This window comes from Thalassophryne amazonica, chromosome 21 (assembly GCF_902500255.1).
Source record: "Thalassophryne amazonica chromosome 21, fThaAma1.1, whole genome shotgun sequence".
NCBI classification, from domain to species: Eukaryota; Metazoa; Chordata; class Actinopteri; order Batrachoidiformes; family Batrachoididae; genus Thalassophryne; species Thalassophryne amazonica.
Window position 1 is genome coordinate 2,785,059 of NC_047123.1, and position 16,205 is coordinate 2,801,263.

Sequence of the window (16,205 nt, forward strand, 5' to 3'; positions counted from 1 at the left end):
AGGTCCATCAGCAGAGCAACGACTAAAAATTGTTTTCAATTTTTCTTCTTCTTCTTCTTCTTCTTCTTTTTCTTCTTCTTCTTCTTCGCCACGGATGAACAAGAGCAGCCGAGAATATAATTTAAAAAAAAATAAAATAAAATACAAAATAAATAAGCAAATAATACTTCTCTCAGTAACTGCAAATATTTATTCTGTAAGTGCAGTGTTTGAGTTTAACTGTTAAAGGAATATGTTACATAATTTTGGACCATGCACCAAATTTACAAATAATTTTAAACCTAATATTTCCCCGTCGTTTTTTTATAACAACCTCAAATACATTAAACATTGATAATTTATTCTTGTATTCATATTTCAGATTTGTCAACTTTTGTCAATGTTCACGTGTTCTCTTCTGTTGAATAAAGTATCACAAAAGAAGAAGAAATACATAAGACCGACTCAGAATTGTGTTCAACAAAATTGTTGGTTTTCGCTTCACACCTTCTTTACATAACTTTTGTGAAACACTTTCAGATTTAAGTTTATGATGTGTAAATGGACCGCTAGGCGGCGCTGTGTGTGTGCTCTTCTCCAACCCGCCAAATGAGTGACGTAAACATGCGGCCATTTTACTGCACCCACATACTGTAGTAAGCGTTCATAGAATTTGTCAAGCTTTAAATTTTTTTAAAGGATTCAAATTGATTTGTTTTATTTTAGGCAATAAAAGTACATATTAGCGCTTTTATTCATCGTGGTCTTGCTGAGCCACGTTGCTGTATTGATCGATCGCTCTCATCATATTACTGACAGCTGTCAGTCTCATTTAATGACATCTCCAAGCAGTTTGACATGTTAATGATAAAATCTGGCACATAGAATGTCTTCATACATCACGCTGTGCTTCATAAATATTCTAAACAGACATTCTGCTTTACTTACAACATTTTACACCAAATATGACCTTGAGGTGTTGGGTGTAGTAAGATGGTTGATACTTCTACACCTCTGCAGCTGTTCAATAAAATCTGTGTGCTGCAAATAATTTCTTGGCATATGAACATTTGACCAGTAGATGGCCCCAGTGTTGACATAATGAGAGAGCCAATAGAGCAACAGAGCCCAGTTCTGCTGTGACCTCCCTTGTGACCCCATGGCCTCTGGACTGGGGTGCTGAAGCCTGACTAGTGATGAGCAGAGATCATGTTCTGAAGAAGCCACGCTGAGGACATCCTGTCCGTCCAAAGCATCACTAGAATCCTCCACTTGGTGCAGAGGTGAGTCCGACAGCCACTCGGAATGACTTTGTGCTGAGAGCGCAGACAACAGATGGGCCAAGGCTCCAAACCCACAAACCAGACTGGATGGAGTAAAGACCTCCAGGGTCCCAGTAAGAATAAAGTGCTGGTTCGCCGTATTACACATGGACAGATTTCACAGGCAGTGGTTCTCCTTGAATTTGAGGTTCCACAGTCACTCTGAGTCTCTTTCCTCAGGAGGACTCAGTCTGCCTGCTTGGAGCAGAGAATTATGACATTTTGAAGAGCAAAAAACAAGCATAGCTTTGGACAGGTTTTTAATTTTAACTGAATAAACTCCAGATAGAAAACCAGTTTACAGACACAGATGTAAACTAACACAAACACAACCACATTCAGTCAGCGGAGGTACACGAAGTCTTTAACCAAAAACATTCTAACTTGAGTCACGTCAAGTCTGGGAACACTGTCTTCACCCAGGCAGACAACGTCTACATCTCGACAATCACCATCTATCTGCCACAGCCAGGTGAAAAGTGGGCGTGTCCTTGGCCTTCTCCAACCACTGGGTTCATCAGCACTGAGTCACCTGTGTGCTGGATCATGCAAACGGAAACATGGCCAAAATGTCACAATGCCAGTGATCTTCCACATCTTAGTCTCTCTTAGTAACCACTTGTTTGACACAAAGTCATTCCAGCAGGATCCTCCACAGAGACCTGGTACCAAAGACATCCAGTTGTCACCTTAGGTCACTGTTTTGAGTCCAGTCTCAGTCTCAAAGGCAGAGGACCGCTGAGATCAGTGAACGTCTCTACAAGTTCATCACCACATACACAGACACTTCTGATGAGTCCAGGAAATCAGTAAAATCCTGGATCTTAGTCTGGCTCTTAGTCTGGATCCAGAACGATCACAAATCCAGACACTCAGCTTCTCAAGTGCTGTAGTCAGAGTATCCACTGATTCTGCAAACATCACAGCATCATCAAGTGCCTTGGGGCAACTGTTTGTTGTGATTTGGCGCTATATAAATAAAATTGATTTGATTTGATCATTCAGGAAATCACAGTAAACCTTTCATTGTCAACAAAAGCATCCAAGTCGCTGGTTTCCGCAACACAACTCATCACCCAGTCCAAAAACACATCCTTGAGGAACTCCAGTTTCCCCAGGGAAAGACTCGGAGTCTCTGCCACTGCTGGGTACAGTGCTCGCAGTGTCTGTGTCCAGGCTGGATGTGATGTCCAACAACTTCTTCTGGACCCAACGAATTCTCAGGATGTCCCAGAGAAGAGCCGCTCAGTCAACTGAATCAACCGCTTTGTGAAAGTCAGCGTAGGCTGTAAAGAGACACTGCTGATATTCACTCTAAAAACAATTAAAATGTACATATTTACATCCACCAATGAAGTTGGAGGAGGTCCTGTTTTCTGTTTGTTCATTTGTCTGTCTGTTTGTGAACAGCCTGGAGCCAACAACTTTTCATATATTGTTACGAAATTTTTACTGAAGATTCATATCCTGATAGGCAAGAACTGATTCAATTTTCAAGGTCATAGCTTAAAGGTCAAAGTCAGGAAAAATCCCTATCTTTATCATAACTCTCAAAAAAGATCCAATTTCTTTTTGATGTAGGTAGGATGGTATCCTTTATGGACTGACAAAGTTTGATCCAGATCTAATCCAGATTACAGATTTTGTGGCCATTTAAATTTAACATTGAAAACCCCATTGAATGTATATTTTACATTGTATCTTAATCAAACGTGCCCCAATTACTCTCATATTTTACAGTGAGGTGCAGACTGACACTCAATATCACCTGACAAAGTTTGATCTGGATCTGATCCAGATTGTGGATTTTGTGGACATTTGAATTTAATATTGAAAAGTTTCTGTGTAGGCTCTCAGTTGTCCAGGTGGTTTCCATAGTAGAGAAGCTTGAATCCTCGACTGGACTGGGTTGCTTGATGTGAGGACGTTTTGCTTCAAATCACAGAAGCTTCCTCAGCTAAAATTCTTGCTCTGGTAGTCTGACTTCTGTCTTGACTCTTGTAGAGAAGAATAAAACAGAAGCCAACAAAAGCTGGAGTTTTTAACCTAACCAGAACCCTCCTACCGAGAGGCCGACTGCTATAGGCTAGTGACTAAACAATGGCTCTAATCTGACTCATCTCCACCTGAAAGACACTAACCACACGTTTGAGGACAAGGAAGTTAAAATCTTAGCCAGAGAGAAGAAATGGTTTGAGAGAGGGGTCAATGAAGCATTCTTTGTAAAACAGTTGAAACCCAGCCTTAACCGGGGAGGGGGTCTCAGACACGCTTTGTCCCCTGTTTACAATGGGGTACTCAGGTCAAAGCAGTTTCAGTCTTTTGTATGAACAAAAGAACATTACCTCATTACCATGAGGTAATGAGTCATTCACGTCATCAGGAGAGTCATCAAGGGAGCCATCAGGAGAGGCTTCCGTCCCATCATTAGGAGGGACAGCTGCCCTGTCATTAGGAGGTTGCTAACTAGAGCACAATAGGTGCTAATTAGAGCCATTGTTTAGTCACTACCCTATAGCAGTCGGCCTCTCGGTAGGAGGGGTCTGGTTAGGTTAAAACCTCCAGCTTTTGTTGGCTTCTGTTTTATTCTTCTCTACAAGAGTCAAGACAGAAGTCAGACTACCAGAGCAAGAATTTTAGCTGAGGAAGCTTCTGTGATTTGAAGTGAAATGTCCTCACATCAAGCAACCCAGTCCAGTCGAGGATTCAAGCTTCTCTACTAATATTGAAAAGCCCATTTGATGTACATTTTGCATTATAGCTATACCTCAATCAAAAATGCCTCAATCACTCTGATTTGTGACAGTAAGGTACAAACTGACACTCTCAATGAACAGACTAAGTTTGATCTGGATCTGATCCACATTGCAGATTTAGCAGATATTTTATTTTAACATTGAAAATGCCCTTTGATCTATTTTGTATTATATTTTATCTTATGAAAAGTCACTTCTAACTTTACTTTGACTTTGAAAACAGTTTCCAAGCTAAAAATTTGGTTTGGTGGAGGTGTGTGTTCTATGAGTCTGGTGCTCTAGTTGAAAATGAATTTTGGTCTATAACAAGTTATTTCTGTGTCTGTTGCTTTAAATGTAAAGGAGCCGCTGCTGGACACGCCCCTTCTGACAGACATCATCACATGAGGTTTTGTGTTTGTCTGATCTGAAACGCAGAATGAAGCATTCGTCCTCTGTCCAGGACCATTTTTAATCTCAAGAGGAATAAAAAAGCGAGTGTTTCATACAAACAACTCCTGGAGTTCAAAGTTGTACAAAATGTCCCCAAAAAGATTTTTTTTTTCCTTTACTTGATCAGTACTGTGTTCTATTATAATGACAAATGTTTGAGAAATTATCCAGACACTGTGGTTTGGGAAATTAATATACACATGTGATTGTCAGCAACAAACACACAAACAGTGTCAGTTTACCAGCAGAGCACAGTACTGCAAAAAGAGGCTTAAAATGAGCCACTTCAGGCTGAAACTTTTATTTTTACATCCACAGACAGTTAACAAGAAACCTGAACGGACCTTAACTAGAACATCACGACACGACTAACCCACACAACACACTCAGGTTGATATTCAACTTTAACAGAATAGTTTCACGAACATTATGTTGGTCTGGTTTGATGGCTTTCATAAAATAATACAGAAAAATTCAACTGAGTTTAGAGGGAAAAAAAACAAAAGAAAATCTAGAACATAGAAGAAATTTGTTTCACGAGAACAAGAAACCGATGTAGAGAAAGTGCTTTGATCATCTGTAGTACTTTGCTCTATGATGTCATCACAGTGGCACTTGGATCCATGTGGGCGTGGCCTTCTGTCATCTCAGAGCTGTTCAACCTATAGGAGAGCAGAAAAGTGGATTATTCAAGCAGTGGGGCAGGATGGCTAATCCCCCAGATTAGGCCCAGACAGGAGGTGAGATGCTCACATCCCAACTCACATCAGACTGATCCAGAAAGTTTGCATGAATGGATGAGAATATTTTAAATACAAATCCACTAGACAAAACACAACTGTCCATTTTCTCAAAGGTGAACATCTACAGAGAGACCAGTTAGTATAGCTTCATTTTATTTTCCACAGTTTAAACATTTTGTCAGGGATTGACTGTTGGGTTGTCTGTGTTGTTTTTGGTCGGTTTTGTTATCTTCCTTTTGTTCATGTATGCTTTGTTTTGTGTTCCTTTTCTGGTTGGGGTGTGTATGTTGCTGTCTCGCTCTCTCTCTCTGTCTCTGGCCACGCCCTGTTTCTGGTTCCTTCCTTACACACCTGTCCTGGATTTGCTGATTGGCTTCTGGGGGTATATATATGCTCACTGTCTGTGTTTGTTCCTTGCCAGATTGATGCACCCTGTGCCTTCTCTCCAGCTCTTGACCACGTATTTTGTATTGCCTGGTTCACTGTGCTTTTGACCTCCTGCCTGCCTGACCCGACCACGACTAGCCTTATGACCCTTGTACTGCTGCTGAGCCTTTTGGACTGTCTTTCGGTGTACCGACCCTTGCTTTCCACATTAAACCCGATCTACAACAAGAGCTGCTTGTGTGAGCCTCGCTTTTGTGTCCTCCCACTCTCACCTGTCACATTTAAATTTTATTTTATGTACTTGTCCCACTTGTTACTTCACACTTACATAAACTGTAAAATGATTTGAAACAGATGGATTTTTTTAATAGTTTCAGCTGTTTTAAAATCTTTTTTTTTTTTTTTTGTAAACCGTTTTTAGATTTTTTTTTTTTTTTTTTAAATGGAATATACAAATAAAACATCTTGTTACTGTCCATCCTATTTTCTGCCCCAGTTTATTCCAGTTAAGAGTCACGTTATAGAAACGCCTCGGGTCCTGGATGGCAAACACCCGGGCAAAAAGCCGGTCTATCTCCACCTCTTGAAAGCACCTACCTGTTGCAGCCAGGTGCAACGTGGGTGTGTCCTTGACCTTCTCCAGGCACTAGGGTCCTCAACACGGAGTCACCTGTGTGCTGGATCATGTAGACAGAAACACACCACATGGACAACATGTGGTAGCTGATGTTCCCTCACACTGTCAGTGATCTTCTTTATCGGAGTTTCACTAAGTAACCTCTCATTTGATACAAAGTCATTCCAGCAAGACCCAGAAATGAACAAAATAATTATGGGAACAAATGATCTTGTCTCAACACAAGAGAACAGTCTCGTTGGAGGGCAGTATCTAACAGAAACTAGTTATCATACTTACAAGATAATTTATTTATGGGACAAAAGTAGCCTGTACAAACAATCCAACCATCATCCTGAAGGAACAACACAATAACTAAAGATATCTCATGAGAGCATAATGTCTTTTGTGCACAAGATCACTTTGTTGGAGGAAGTTGTGTACATAAAACTATTACCGTTACTGCTCAACCATAATGGGACCCAGGTCATCGTTTTCTTGTAAACACAGTAGGCTGGTGGCTCAAGCTGTGTCTTTCTGGGACAAATTAGCTTGTGCACACAAGATAAATTGCAGCATAATTGAACAAGATATTATTTTAAGTGCCTGTCACATCATGACAGATCAAGGAAATGTATGAAGAACTGATAGGTATTTTGGATATCCATTTGTGTTTCTCCTACAAAGTTCTTTTCCTATTCACTAAATATGTTTCCTGTCAGCTAATGTCTGCTGAACCCATTGGAAAGTTTTGTGCATGCTCAAAACTTTAAGTGGACATCACAGGGAGAGCTTCCTTGGTGGTTGCACGTTTACCATTTTGTCCTCTAATTGTTTGTTACTTCTACGATACTCATGCGTTCATACCCTGTGGTTGTGCGATGCTTCAGACTGGGTTTCTGACTGGTTAAAGCTCCAGCGCAGGGTGTGAATTCAGTACTAAGGTAGAGAGGACAGTTCCAGACACAGCAACATGCAGATGCAACAACCATGAAAATTGTTCTGCTGAATGCAGCTCTTTGTGTTGCCAGTGGAAATGTGACGTCATCGTCCACCTGAGCCCTCAATCCACCAGAAACTGACAGACTAAGAGATATTTGTCACAATACAAAATATTTAAATCTGTAAGTAATCAATTTACTCAGTCCATCACAGTGTGACAACACCTTTTTGGAGGCAGGTTATGGCACCCAGGAGCTAATTCAGCTGCAGGAAGAAGTGAGGGTTTGTGATCAGTCTTATGGACTATGAACTGGAGCAGGTTTCTCTCTGCAGGCTGGCACAAAGTCACAAAGTCTCAAGCTGGGTTTCCATTACAGATTTGTTGAAAAATTAAGCGAGATTTTCAGAATGTCAACAAAGCAACAGTGAAATGACAGTGTTTCCGCTGGGTGATAGAATGCGTCTGCTGGCTTTTTTCGTCTTGCAAAAACTGTATTTCCAGTTGTCATGGCAACAGAAGAATAAGTCTCACTAAGTATTGTCATTTTTTGAAATCCAGTATTGCAGCGACATTATTTCTAATGACATTTAATAAACTCTCAATTAGGGTGCATCATTTTCCCTCGTCATCATAGATTTCTATGTGCTCACTTTAAAACTGTTCCATTCCAGAAAGTTACTGGAGCGTAAACTTCCACCAATAATAGTTTCCAACTCCACAAATTTTTACCTTGGAAAAAATTTTCAAGGTGGAAGTCCTGCTGTTAGAAGTGACTTTTCATAAGCTAAAATATAATACAAAATATAGATCAAAAGGGCTTTTCTGTTATGTCTTCAGCAAAAGTCAGATTGAACCCAAAATGCAGGGAAGCAACAAAGAAGAGGAGATAAATGCCAACAATGGTGATTTATTTACAGAAGTGCAAAAACAGTCCAACAAATCCAGGGAAGATGATGAGAGGGAACAACTTGGGAGTTAACTTGACATGGAAACAAAACCTCACGAGGTAAAGACAAAGTTCAACTACGACTTGAAACTACTAACCATGGCAGAACTAGAAGAGACATAAATGATCATGACACTCACAAATCCTGGAAGTAACTGACAAAAACCAAAGTAACCAACATCAAGGACCCTGCAAACAAACACGGGAAAACAAATACATGGAGGAACTAATGAACAAATGAGTGACAGGTGTGGGAAATTACTAACAGCTGGTGAGTGTCACAGGAAGAAACTCAAACAAGCACAGTCAGATACTAAAATAAATCAGGAAGACAAACTACAGATTAAAAAGAAAAACCACCATGATAATAAATAAATAAATAAATAAATATACAGAGGAATGAAACAATAAAACCGGACTACAATGACTACAGGACACCAGACAGAAAAATAATGAAAGACAGGAGAGGGTGAAAGAATCAGACATGAGGGCTCAGACACTTGAACACAGACAACACTAGGAACCATCACCAGGGGGAGTCAGAGGGCGAGGACCAAAACAGAAAAACCCCAGACACAAAACCAGACAGACACAAGGGGGAAGCAGAGAACCATGACAAGGAGACAGGGATCAAAACACAAAGAACACCACATAAGGTAAAGACAATAACACTAATGCCACAGACACAATATACCAGAAGACAGATCACAACATGGGATGAACAAATCACAGACACAAACAGAAGACTGGACACTGAAAACACAAACCCAGGCTGCAAACATCGACACACCACACCATTCTCAATGTTAAAATCAAATATCTGCTAAATCCACAATCCGGATCAGATCCTGATCAGACTTTGTCAGGTGATAGTGAGTGCCAATCTGCACCTCACCTTCAGATATGAGAGTGACTGGGACACATTTGATTAAGATATATAATGTAAAATATACATTCAATGGGGTTTTCAATGTTAAATTTAAATGGCCACAAAATCTGTAATCTGGATCTGAAGCTTTTTCAGTCAATAAAGGATACCATCCTACATAACACTGTTAAATATGAATATCTTTTTGGACAGAGTTATGAATTTTTGAAATCACAGTCAATAAAGAAACGTGTAATAACATGTTTCTTTATTGACTGACTGATTGTCTGCACCTATGATCCCTGCTGACAGATTCCAGTAGAGCATAAAAACAGGTTGGTGTCACAAACGGTCTCAAAGTAGGTCATGTGAAGAAAAATTTTCGTGTTGAAAAACCTGTAATGTACCCGGTCCTTTTTCTCAGACATGTTGAATGTGTGACACATCTTGACATCACTGATAAGATGGGAACGACAATCAGCAGATGTCTGTCATTTCAAATGCAGTCGAGCAGACCTTTGTCTTCTTTTGGCATAAGGAATGTGTTTACAGCACGTCTACAGAGCACGTACAGCCAAAAAAAAAAAGAAAAAAAGAAGAAGAAGCTTAGCCAACAGTTAACTTCCATCCATCCACTTTTTTTATACCCGCTTACTCCAGTTAAGGGTTGCGGGGGCCTGGAGCCTATCCCAGCAGTTACAGGGCATGAGGCAGGTTCACCCTGGACAGGACACCAGTCTGTCACAGGGTCACATACAGACAAACAAACCCACTCACACCTACAGACAATTTAAAGTTTCCAATCCACCTGCATGTCTGTGGATGTGGGAGGAAGCTGGAGCACCCGAAGGAAACCCGCACAAACATGGGGAGAACATGCAAACTCCACACAGAAAGGACACAGGTGGGAATCAAACCCATGACCTTCTTGCTGTGAGGCAGAAGTGCTAACCACTAATCCACCGTGCTGCCCCCAACAGATAACTTGAAGTTAGATAATAAAAAGTGACTGCAGAGATGAATCCAGTCTTTCAGAGCTGAGAACAAAGGAAAAGAGTGCCGACGTCTGGTCATTTTATTCATTTATTTATTTATCTGAGGAGTGACGGCTGTGCGTCTGACCTGATTTTAGAGTAGCCACGCCCACTGTCATTTATAACCAGCTTTCACATCCCATACTCGCTGATCATTATAATTATTACATTGCTACACCTCTTTGCATAAAACTAATCTCACCAGCTCGACCCTGATGGCGGAGTACAGTGTGAGTACAGGTCGGGGGGAGGGGGTGCTCAGGCACCTGGACCTAGTGCGAGTATGCAGGTGAGAGAAGTGAGAAGTTTTCTGGTGAAGAAAGAGATATGCATGGACACTGCAAAAGCACCAAATTAGATTACAACAAACTCCAGGTGAGACACCAACACAGAGAAGGGCTGCTGAAGCAGTTACACAGAAACTCACAGCTGCCCCCGTTCTGTGTAAAGGGGCCCTAACTGTGTGGTTGTGAGACTTGGACTTTAGCCACTGGCCTAAAGTGATGACTGGCTGTCTTTGGTACTCACATCAGAATGCTTTAGTGTCTGTCATAACAGAAAATCATGTTCAAAGCAAAACCCAGACAAGGGGTCTAGGGTCTACCAGGCCTCTCTGGAGGATGCTTCGGTGCTGATGGAATGGCACTGTGTCAAATGAAAAGTTACTTAGGGAGGCTCAGATGAGGAGGATCATTTATAATGGGAGGGAGCATCAGCTTCAGTGTTTTGGTCACGTGGTACATTTCTCTCAGCGTGCAGGTTCTATAATGTTGAGGACCCCAGTGACTGGAGAAGGCCAAAGACACACCCACATTTTACTCGGATGCAGCATGTGGATGGTTACTTTCGAGAGGCGGGATGGATGGATTGGTTGTCTGCCTGGGTGGTTGCCATCAGGACCCAAGGTGGTTCCATGCTGTCATGGATGTGGAAATGCGCCACACCAGCACACGCTCCCAGACGTGACCCGACATTGTTCCAGTGTGCGGCTGCTGCTCTCACACTCAGCGGTGGTGTCATTTTCTGTTCTCTCAATGAAAACAATGGAACATACAGTTTGTCTGCCATACACCACAAGAGTAGAAACAGAACTACTCTTTGGGTTCATTTATGTCATATTCATGGTGAATATAACTACGTGATTAAGTTATGATGAACATGAGCTGCAACGATGACAGGAGACAGGATACAGCAAGTAGAAATCATGTGACAACCATAACATTTTTTTAAACACACCTGTACTGGAGATCTCAGAATTTAACTAAAAATTTTTAACAAAGAATTTTAAATAATTAAAAAAAAAAAAACTGGACACGCAGATCCAGCTCAGATTTGCTGTGGTGACCCCAACTGAGAAAAGGGACAAGCTAAAAGAACTTACTATAATTATGTCTCAATTCACATGATTCAAAATGTTCCTAAGTAAAATTTGAAGCATCAGTATCTGAATAATGGTTTGATGCTTTTTTTGTTGTTTACTAAGAGACTGCAGTGATCTGATTTTAGAGTGAGAAACTGAATTTAGCAAAAATAATGTCATAACTCATCCAATAGTAAAAGAGATAAAGTAACTTCAGAGAAGTTTGAGCGCCTTGGGGCAACTGTTTGTTGTGATTTGGCGCTATATAAGAAAAAAGTTGATTGATTGAAGTTGATTGAAGTGAGCACTCAGAGCTCCTGTGTGGCCGTTTACCTGTAGTACTAACTTACCCTCTCACTGAGAAGCCTTTCATATTTCTAATATTATTTACCTTTGTCTTGTAGTAATGTGGACACGACCTTTGGGTTGGGTGGAGTCTGAGTTGACAGTCTCGAAATGGGAGGTCAAAGATGTTGGCCTTTGCTCTGATTGAGTGCGACGGGTGGAGCTGTTCATCCCTCTGCTGGGTAATCTACCCCGGGAGGTCTCTCCCCATGGCAGTGGCAGCACAGAAAACCCAGAAGGACAGCGGTTCTGACTCTGAGAGTTTTGCCACTCATTTTGACAGAAAACTGAACGAGCTGCTCGGAAAGACACAGACGGAATGATTTCTTCAGTCTTGTTTTGTACGGCACGGGTCACAGCCCTTGGAGACCCTGGGCGAGATGAGTTGTTGGAGGGGGGTTGAGGTCTAAAAACTGGGGGGCTTGTAAATTGATGTTGCACAGAGGGACAGGATGGTGGCAGCCGGACTCTGAAGACAGGTGGCGCTGTCACAGGCAGGCTGCACGGGGACATGTCAGCCTCAAAATGTTCATTGCTTTCAACTCCTTGATACGTTTTGGCTTGCAGAGGTGAATGTGCACGAGCACTTTGCGCCACAGTGTTTCCCCTTACAGGTGATTCTGTTGCGTTACGGAGGTGGATGATTTTGCGCGCCTGTTGGTACAAACAGTTGGCCTTCTCCGTTTCTGGGTCAAACACAGTTTCTGTATGTTGATCTGCATCCTGCCAGCCCAGAACAGCGTCCTGCCTGATGGGACGAGAAGACGAGACACTGATGCCTCGCGGCCTCACACTGGCTCGGTTTGGCAGCACTTCAAGATTTTGGACGGACATTCTCATGCATTGGGTGACTGGAGTCTTTTGGTTTATCACTAGGTGACTCTGAACTGAAGCTTCTTTATTTCCTGCTGTGTCCTCGGTACTCTGGAAAGAGTCGTCCATCAGAACCTCAGGGGGTGGAGGGGGTAGGTTGTCTACATCCAGGTCGTCCCTACCTTCAGGCCAGGCATTGCTGTTGTTGTTGCCATTGATAACCAAATCCCGATCATGACAACTTCCTCTGTCAGTTAATATAACAACCCTATTTTTCTGGGGCTTTCTGATGTTGGGTGACACTCCAGCGAGGCTCTGACCTGAACACCCATCAGCCCCTTGGCTGAAGGTGTTTATCAGCCGTCTCACGGACTGGCAGTTGTATGTCCGCTGTGGTAGTATAGGTAAAGAACACGGTAACTGATTTGTCTTTAAGGGTCTTTTTTGTGCACAGCCACCACCTGAACCACTTAGAGAATGTTGTCTTATTCCAGCCGTGTAGAAATGACAGCGAGACCCTGCAGTGTTTCTCTGGCGCTCAGCCATCCTTTTCATCCTTTGGTCCAAGTCCTTCTGGCTCGTTTGCAGCTCCATCACGGTGCTGGCAGCTCCAGAGGACAGTGAATGTTCAGGTTTGTTGGCTTTAGAAGCAGTCAGGGGTCGTCTGAGCGCATCCTGCTGCACCTGTGTGCTGGGAAGAGGCTGACTAGGATCTGGAGGTGATGAGTTGGACCTCTTCCTCCCTGAGATTTCACTGTCATCATCCTCATACTCTTCATCATCCTCATCATCCTCATCCTCCTCATCATCAATGTTATGGTCCACTGGTTTGGGCGAATTACTCCAGACAGCTTCAAGTGCAGCATGGATATTGTTTCCAGACCCACAGCTTGCAGATTCTGTACTTCCCCGGTGGCGGCGATGCTTCTCAGAGCCTGTCAGACTCTCGTTCTCTCCCCCGATGCCGCTGTCTTCACTGTGCAATGCAGAGTCTTCAGGATTAGACTTCTTCACAGCAGCTGCTTCCACCTGTGCCAACACTTGCGCCATCCTCCGCTCGGCAGCCTTCTTGGCCTGCAGCTTCTCAACCAGCATTCTGGCAAGAGAAGCAAAATACGCTGCTGCCTCCTCCAGGGTGGTGTCACCCAGCGCTTGGACCGAACTCCCCACGAGCCTCATTTTCTCAACTGACTGCTGGAGCAGCAGCTGTAACATATCTGGAGGTGGATCAAGATTTTTGGCAGATGCACTCAAAGGAATAGTTGGCAAAACAGAAGTGCCAGTCATCCCAGAGGACAAGGCCATGCAGTGTCCATGTTCCTTCAACAGCAGCTCACCCTCCTCGGCCATCTCCTCCAGAGCCTGATTGAGCTCCTCAAACCGCAACACCAAAGCCGACATCATGGGCCGGAGTGACAGCTGAGTCTGTGCAGCTTGTTCCAGAAGGCCCATTAAGGTTTCAAATTTGGAGATGTTTGGATTGAGATAGGCGTATGCTGCCTGGTGAGCCCTCACCATGTGGGGCGGGAAGTCCACCTTTGTCCATCTTTGGGTAACGGAGGACTTTCGCTTCTTTTCTGAACACTTTCTCTTGTCCTTGCTTTTCTTTCTTTTCTCTATATTTTTAATCTTGTGTGTTTTCACCTCATTGGTGGAATCTTGGGGCACCTTCATCTCATCATCTTGAATGTCCTCTGTACTTCTGGTGTCTGCTGTGTCCGGTACTGTCTGACACAGTTCAGCATCTCTTGCAGTGTGTTCCTCCTGGGTTTGTGGAAGTTCCTTTTCTACCTCATTACTTCTCACACATTTGATCTCCTCCACGGGTCGAGAACCTGCACCGTCCTGTGCCACCACAGTATTTTGACCTTCAAGGCCTTTTGAGAACAGTTTTCCCTTGGAGGGAGAGCAACCCATTTTAGTTCAAATAAAATTAAAAGTTAAAAAGATTTGTGAAGAAAAACACTAAGTCAAAGAATAAGAAAAGCCAACGTGCCAGTCCGAGCTCTCTGATCACCCTCTGGGTTAAATGAGGTCTCCTAACATCATTCAACAACAATGCCATTCGATCTTCCCTCTCCAAGTTTTACCATCATTCAGATTTGATGTCCTCCAGTGGCGGAGACACTTGAAAACGTCCAAAGGTTCGACTGGACTCCAAAGCTCGAGGGTGAGCAGACAAACTGTGTCGTGGTTTCTTACTAAAGTCTCCTTCAGCGCGCACAGATGGTCACGCTAAGCACACGTGCACGCACACATACACACACACACACACAAACAAAGGTATTTACATATAAGTCTTTAAGCTGATCAGGATTAAGAGACCTGAGTTTGTCAGGTGTCTTTTTTAGTCTCATCCACGATTCAGCTGTTGGCTTCACTTCGAGACAAACAAGTGCAAAAACAGTTTCATTTGACTTTATTGCACATCAAAATGATGACATTATTAGCTGGAAATTCACACTGGTAAATACACACACACACACAAACTCACTGTCTCACAGTAACACACTGTTTGATGTTGCAGGATCTGGTCAACAGTTTTTGTCGGACTGGGATCCTGAAATGTCAGCGTCAACATTTTAGCCACACGTCGCCTTTCTCTGTGCACGATCTGATGCACAGGTGTCTGAGTGTTGAGGACCAAAAGGCCAAGGACACGCCCATGTTTCACCTGACTGCAGCAGACACAAGGTTATTTTAGTGATGTGGAGATGGACCAGTTGTCTGCCTGGGTGGTTGCCATCCAGGACTCGGGGTGGTTTTGTGGTGTTACTGTTGCAGCGATGCCTCACACCAGCACACACTCCCAGACTTGACTTATCAGCTACATGTACCTTGTGAAAAGTAAGCGTTCATTAAAATATGGCCAAAATGATGACAGACCAGTTTTTGTCTGTTCTCCGCCTAAAAATGTGCAAATTTAATAATTGTTTAAACTGAATCCTGATGTTAAAGGTATTGCAATATTAAAATAAACACACTCACTCATCTTCAACCGCTTAGTCCAATTAAGGGTCGCGGGGGCTGGAGCCTATCCCAGCAGTCACAAAGCGCGAGGCGAGGTTAAACCCAGGACAGGACGCCAGTCTGTCACAGGACCACAAACAGACAAACAAACACATTCACACCCACTCACACACCTACAGACAATTTAAAGATTTCAATCTGTAGTCGGTGCCCCTGTAGTCGGTGCGGACCAAGGTAGCTTAGCCGCCGTTAGTTACCCCCTGGCAGATCCCGAGCAGCCGGGAAAGCAGGCTGACTGGGTGACTGTGAGGAGGAAGCGTAGCCCTAAACAGAAGCCCCGTGTACACCGCCAACCCGTTCACATCTCTAACCGTTTTTCCCCACTCGACGACACACCCTGCCGAGGATCAAACTCTGGTTATTGCCGACTCTGTTTTGCGAAATGTGAAGTTAGCGACACCAGCAACCATAGTCAATTGTCTTCCGGGGGCCAGAGCAGGCGACATTGAAGGAAATTTGAAACTGCTGGCTAAGGCTAAGCGTAAATTTGGTAAGATTGTAATTCACGTCGGCAGTAATGACACCCGGTTACGCCAATCGGAGGTCACATTGCAAAAACAATGTCAGACTCTGTAGTTTTCTCTGGGCCCCTCCCCAATCAGACCGGGAGTGACATGTTTAGCCGCATGTT

The 16,205-nt window shown here is 43.1% G+C and overlaps 1 protein-coding gene across 1 annotated transcript; it reads right to left on the bottom strand.

Annotated features, from left to right (window-relative positions):
* Positions 1 to 4,987: 4,987 nt before the first annotated feature.
* On the bottom strand, positions 4,988 to 14,738 carry LOC117502616. Its single transcript, XM_034161675.1, has 2 exons — positions 11,778 to 14,738; positions 4,988 to 5,151 (listed from the first exon to the last, which is right to left on the bottom strand). The coding sequence occupies exons 1-2, from the start codon at positions 14,459 to 14,461 to the stop codon at positions 5,082 to 5,084; spliced, it is 2,754 nt and encodes a 917-aa protein (XP_034017566.1). The 5' UTR covers positions 14,462 to 14,738; the 3' UTR covers positions 4,988 to 5,081.
* Positions 14,739 to 16,205: the final 1,467 nt, after the last annotated feature.

Coding starts and splice junctions, on each gene's coding strand:
- LOC117502616 (XM_034161675.1), bottom strand. CDS start 14,461: ATGGGTTGCTCTCCCTCCAAGGGAAAACTGTTCTCAAAAGGCCTTGAA. Junction 5,152..11,777: donor CACATTACTACAAGACAAAG/GTAAATAATATT, acceptor GCTCTCCTATAG/GTTGAACAGCTCTGAGATGA.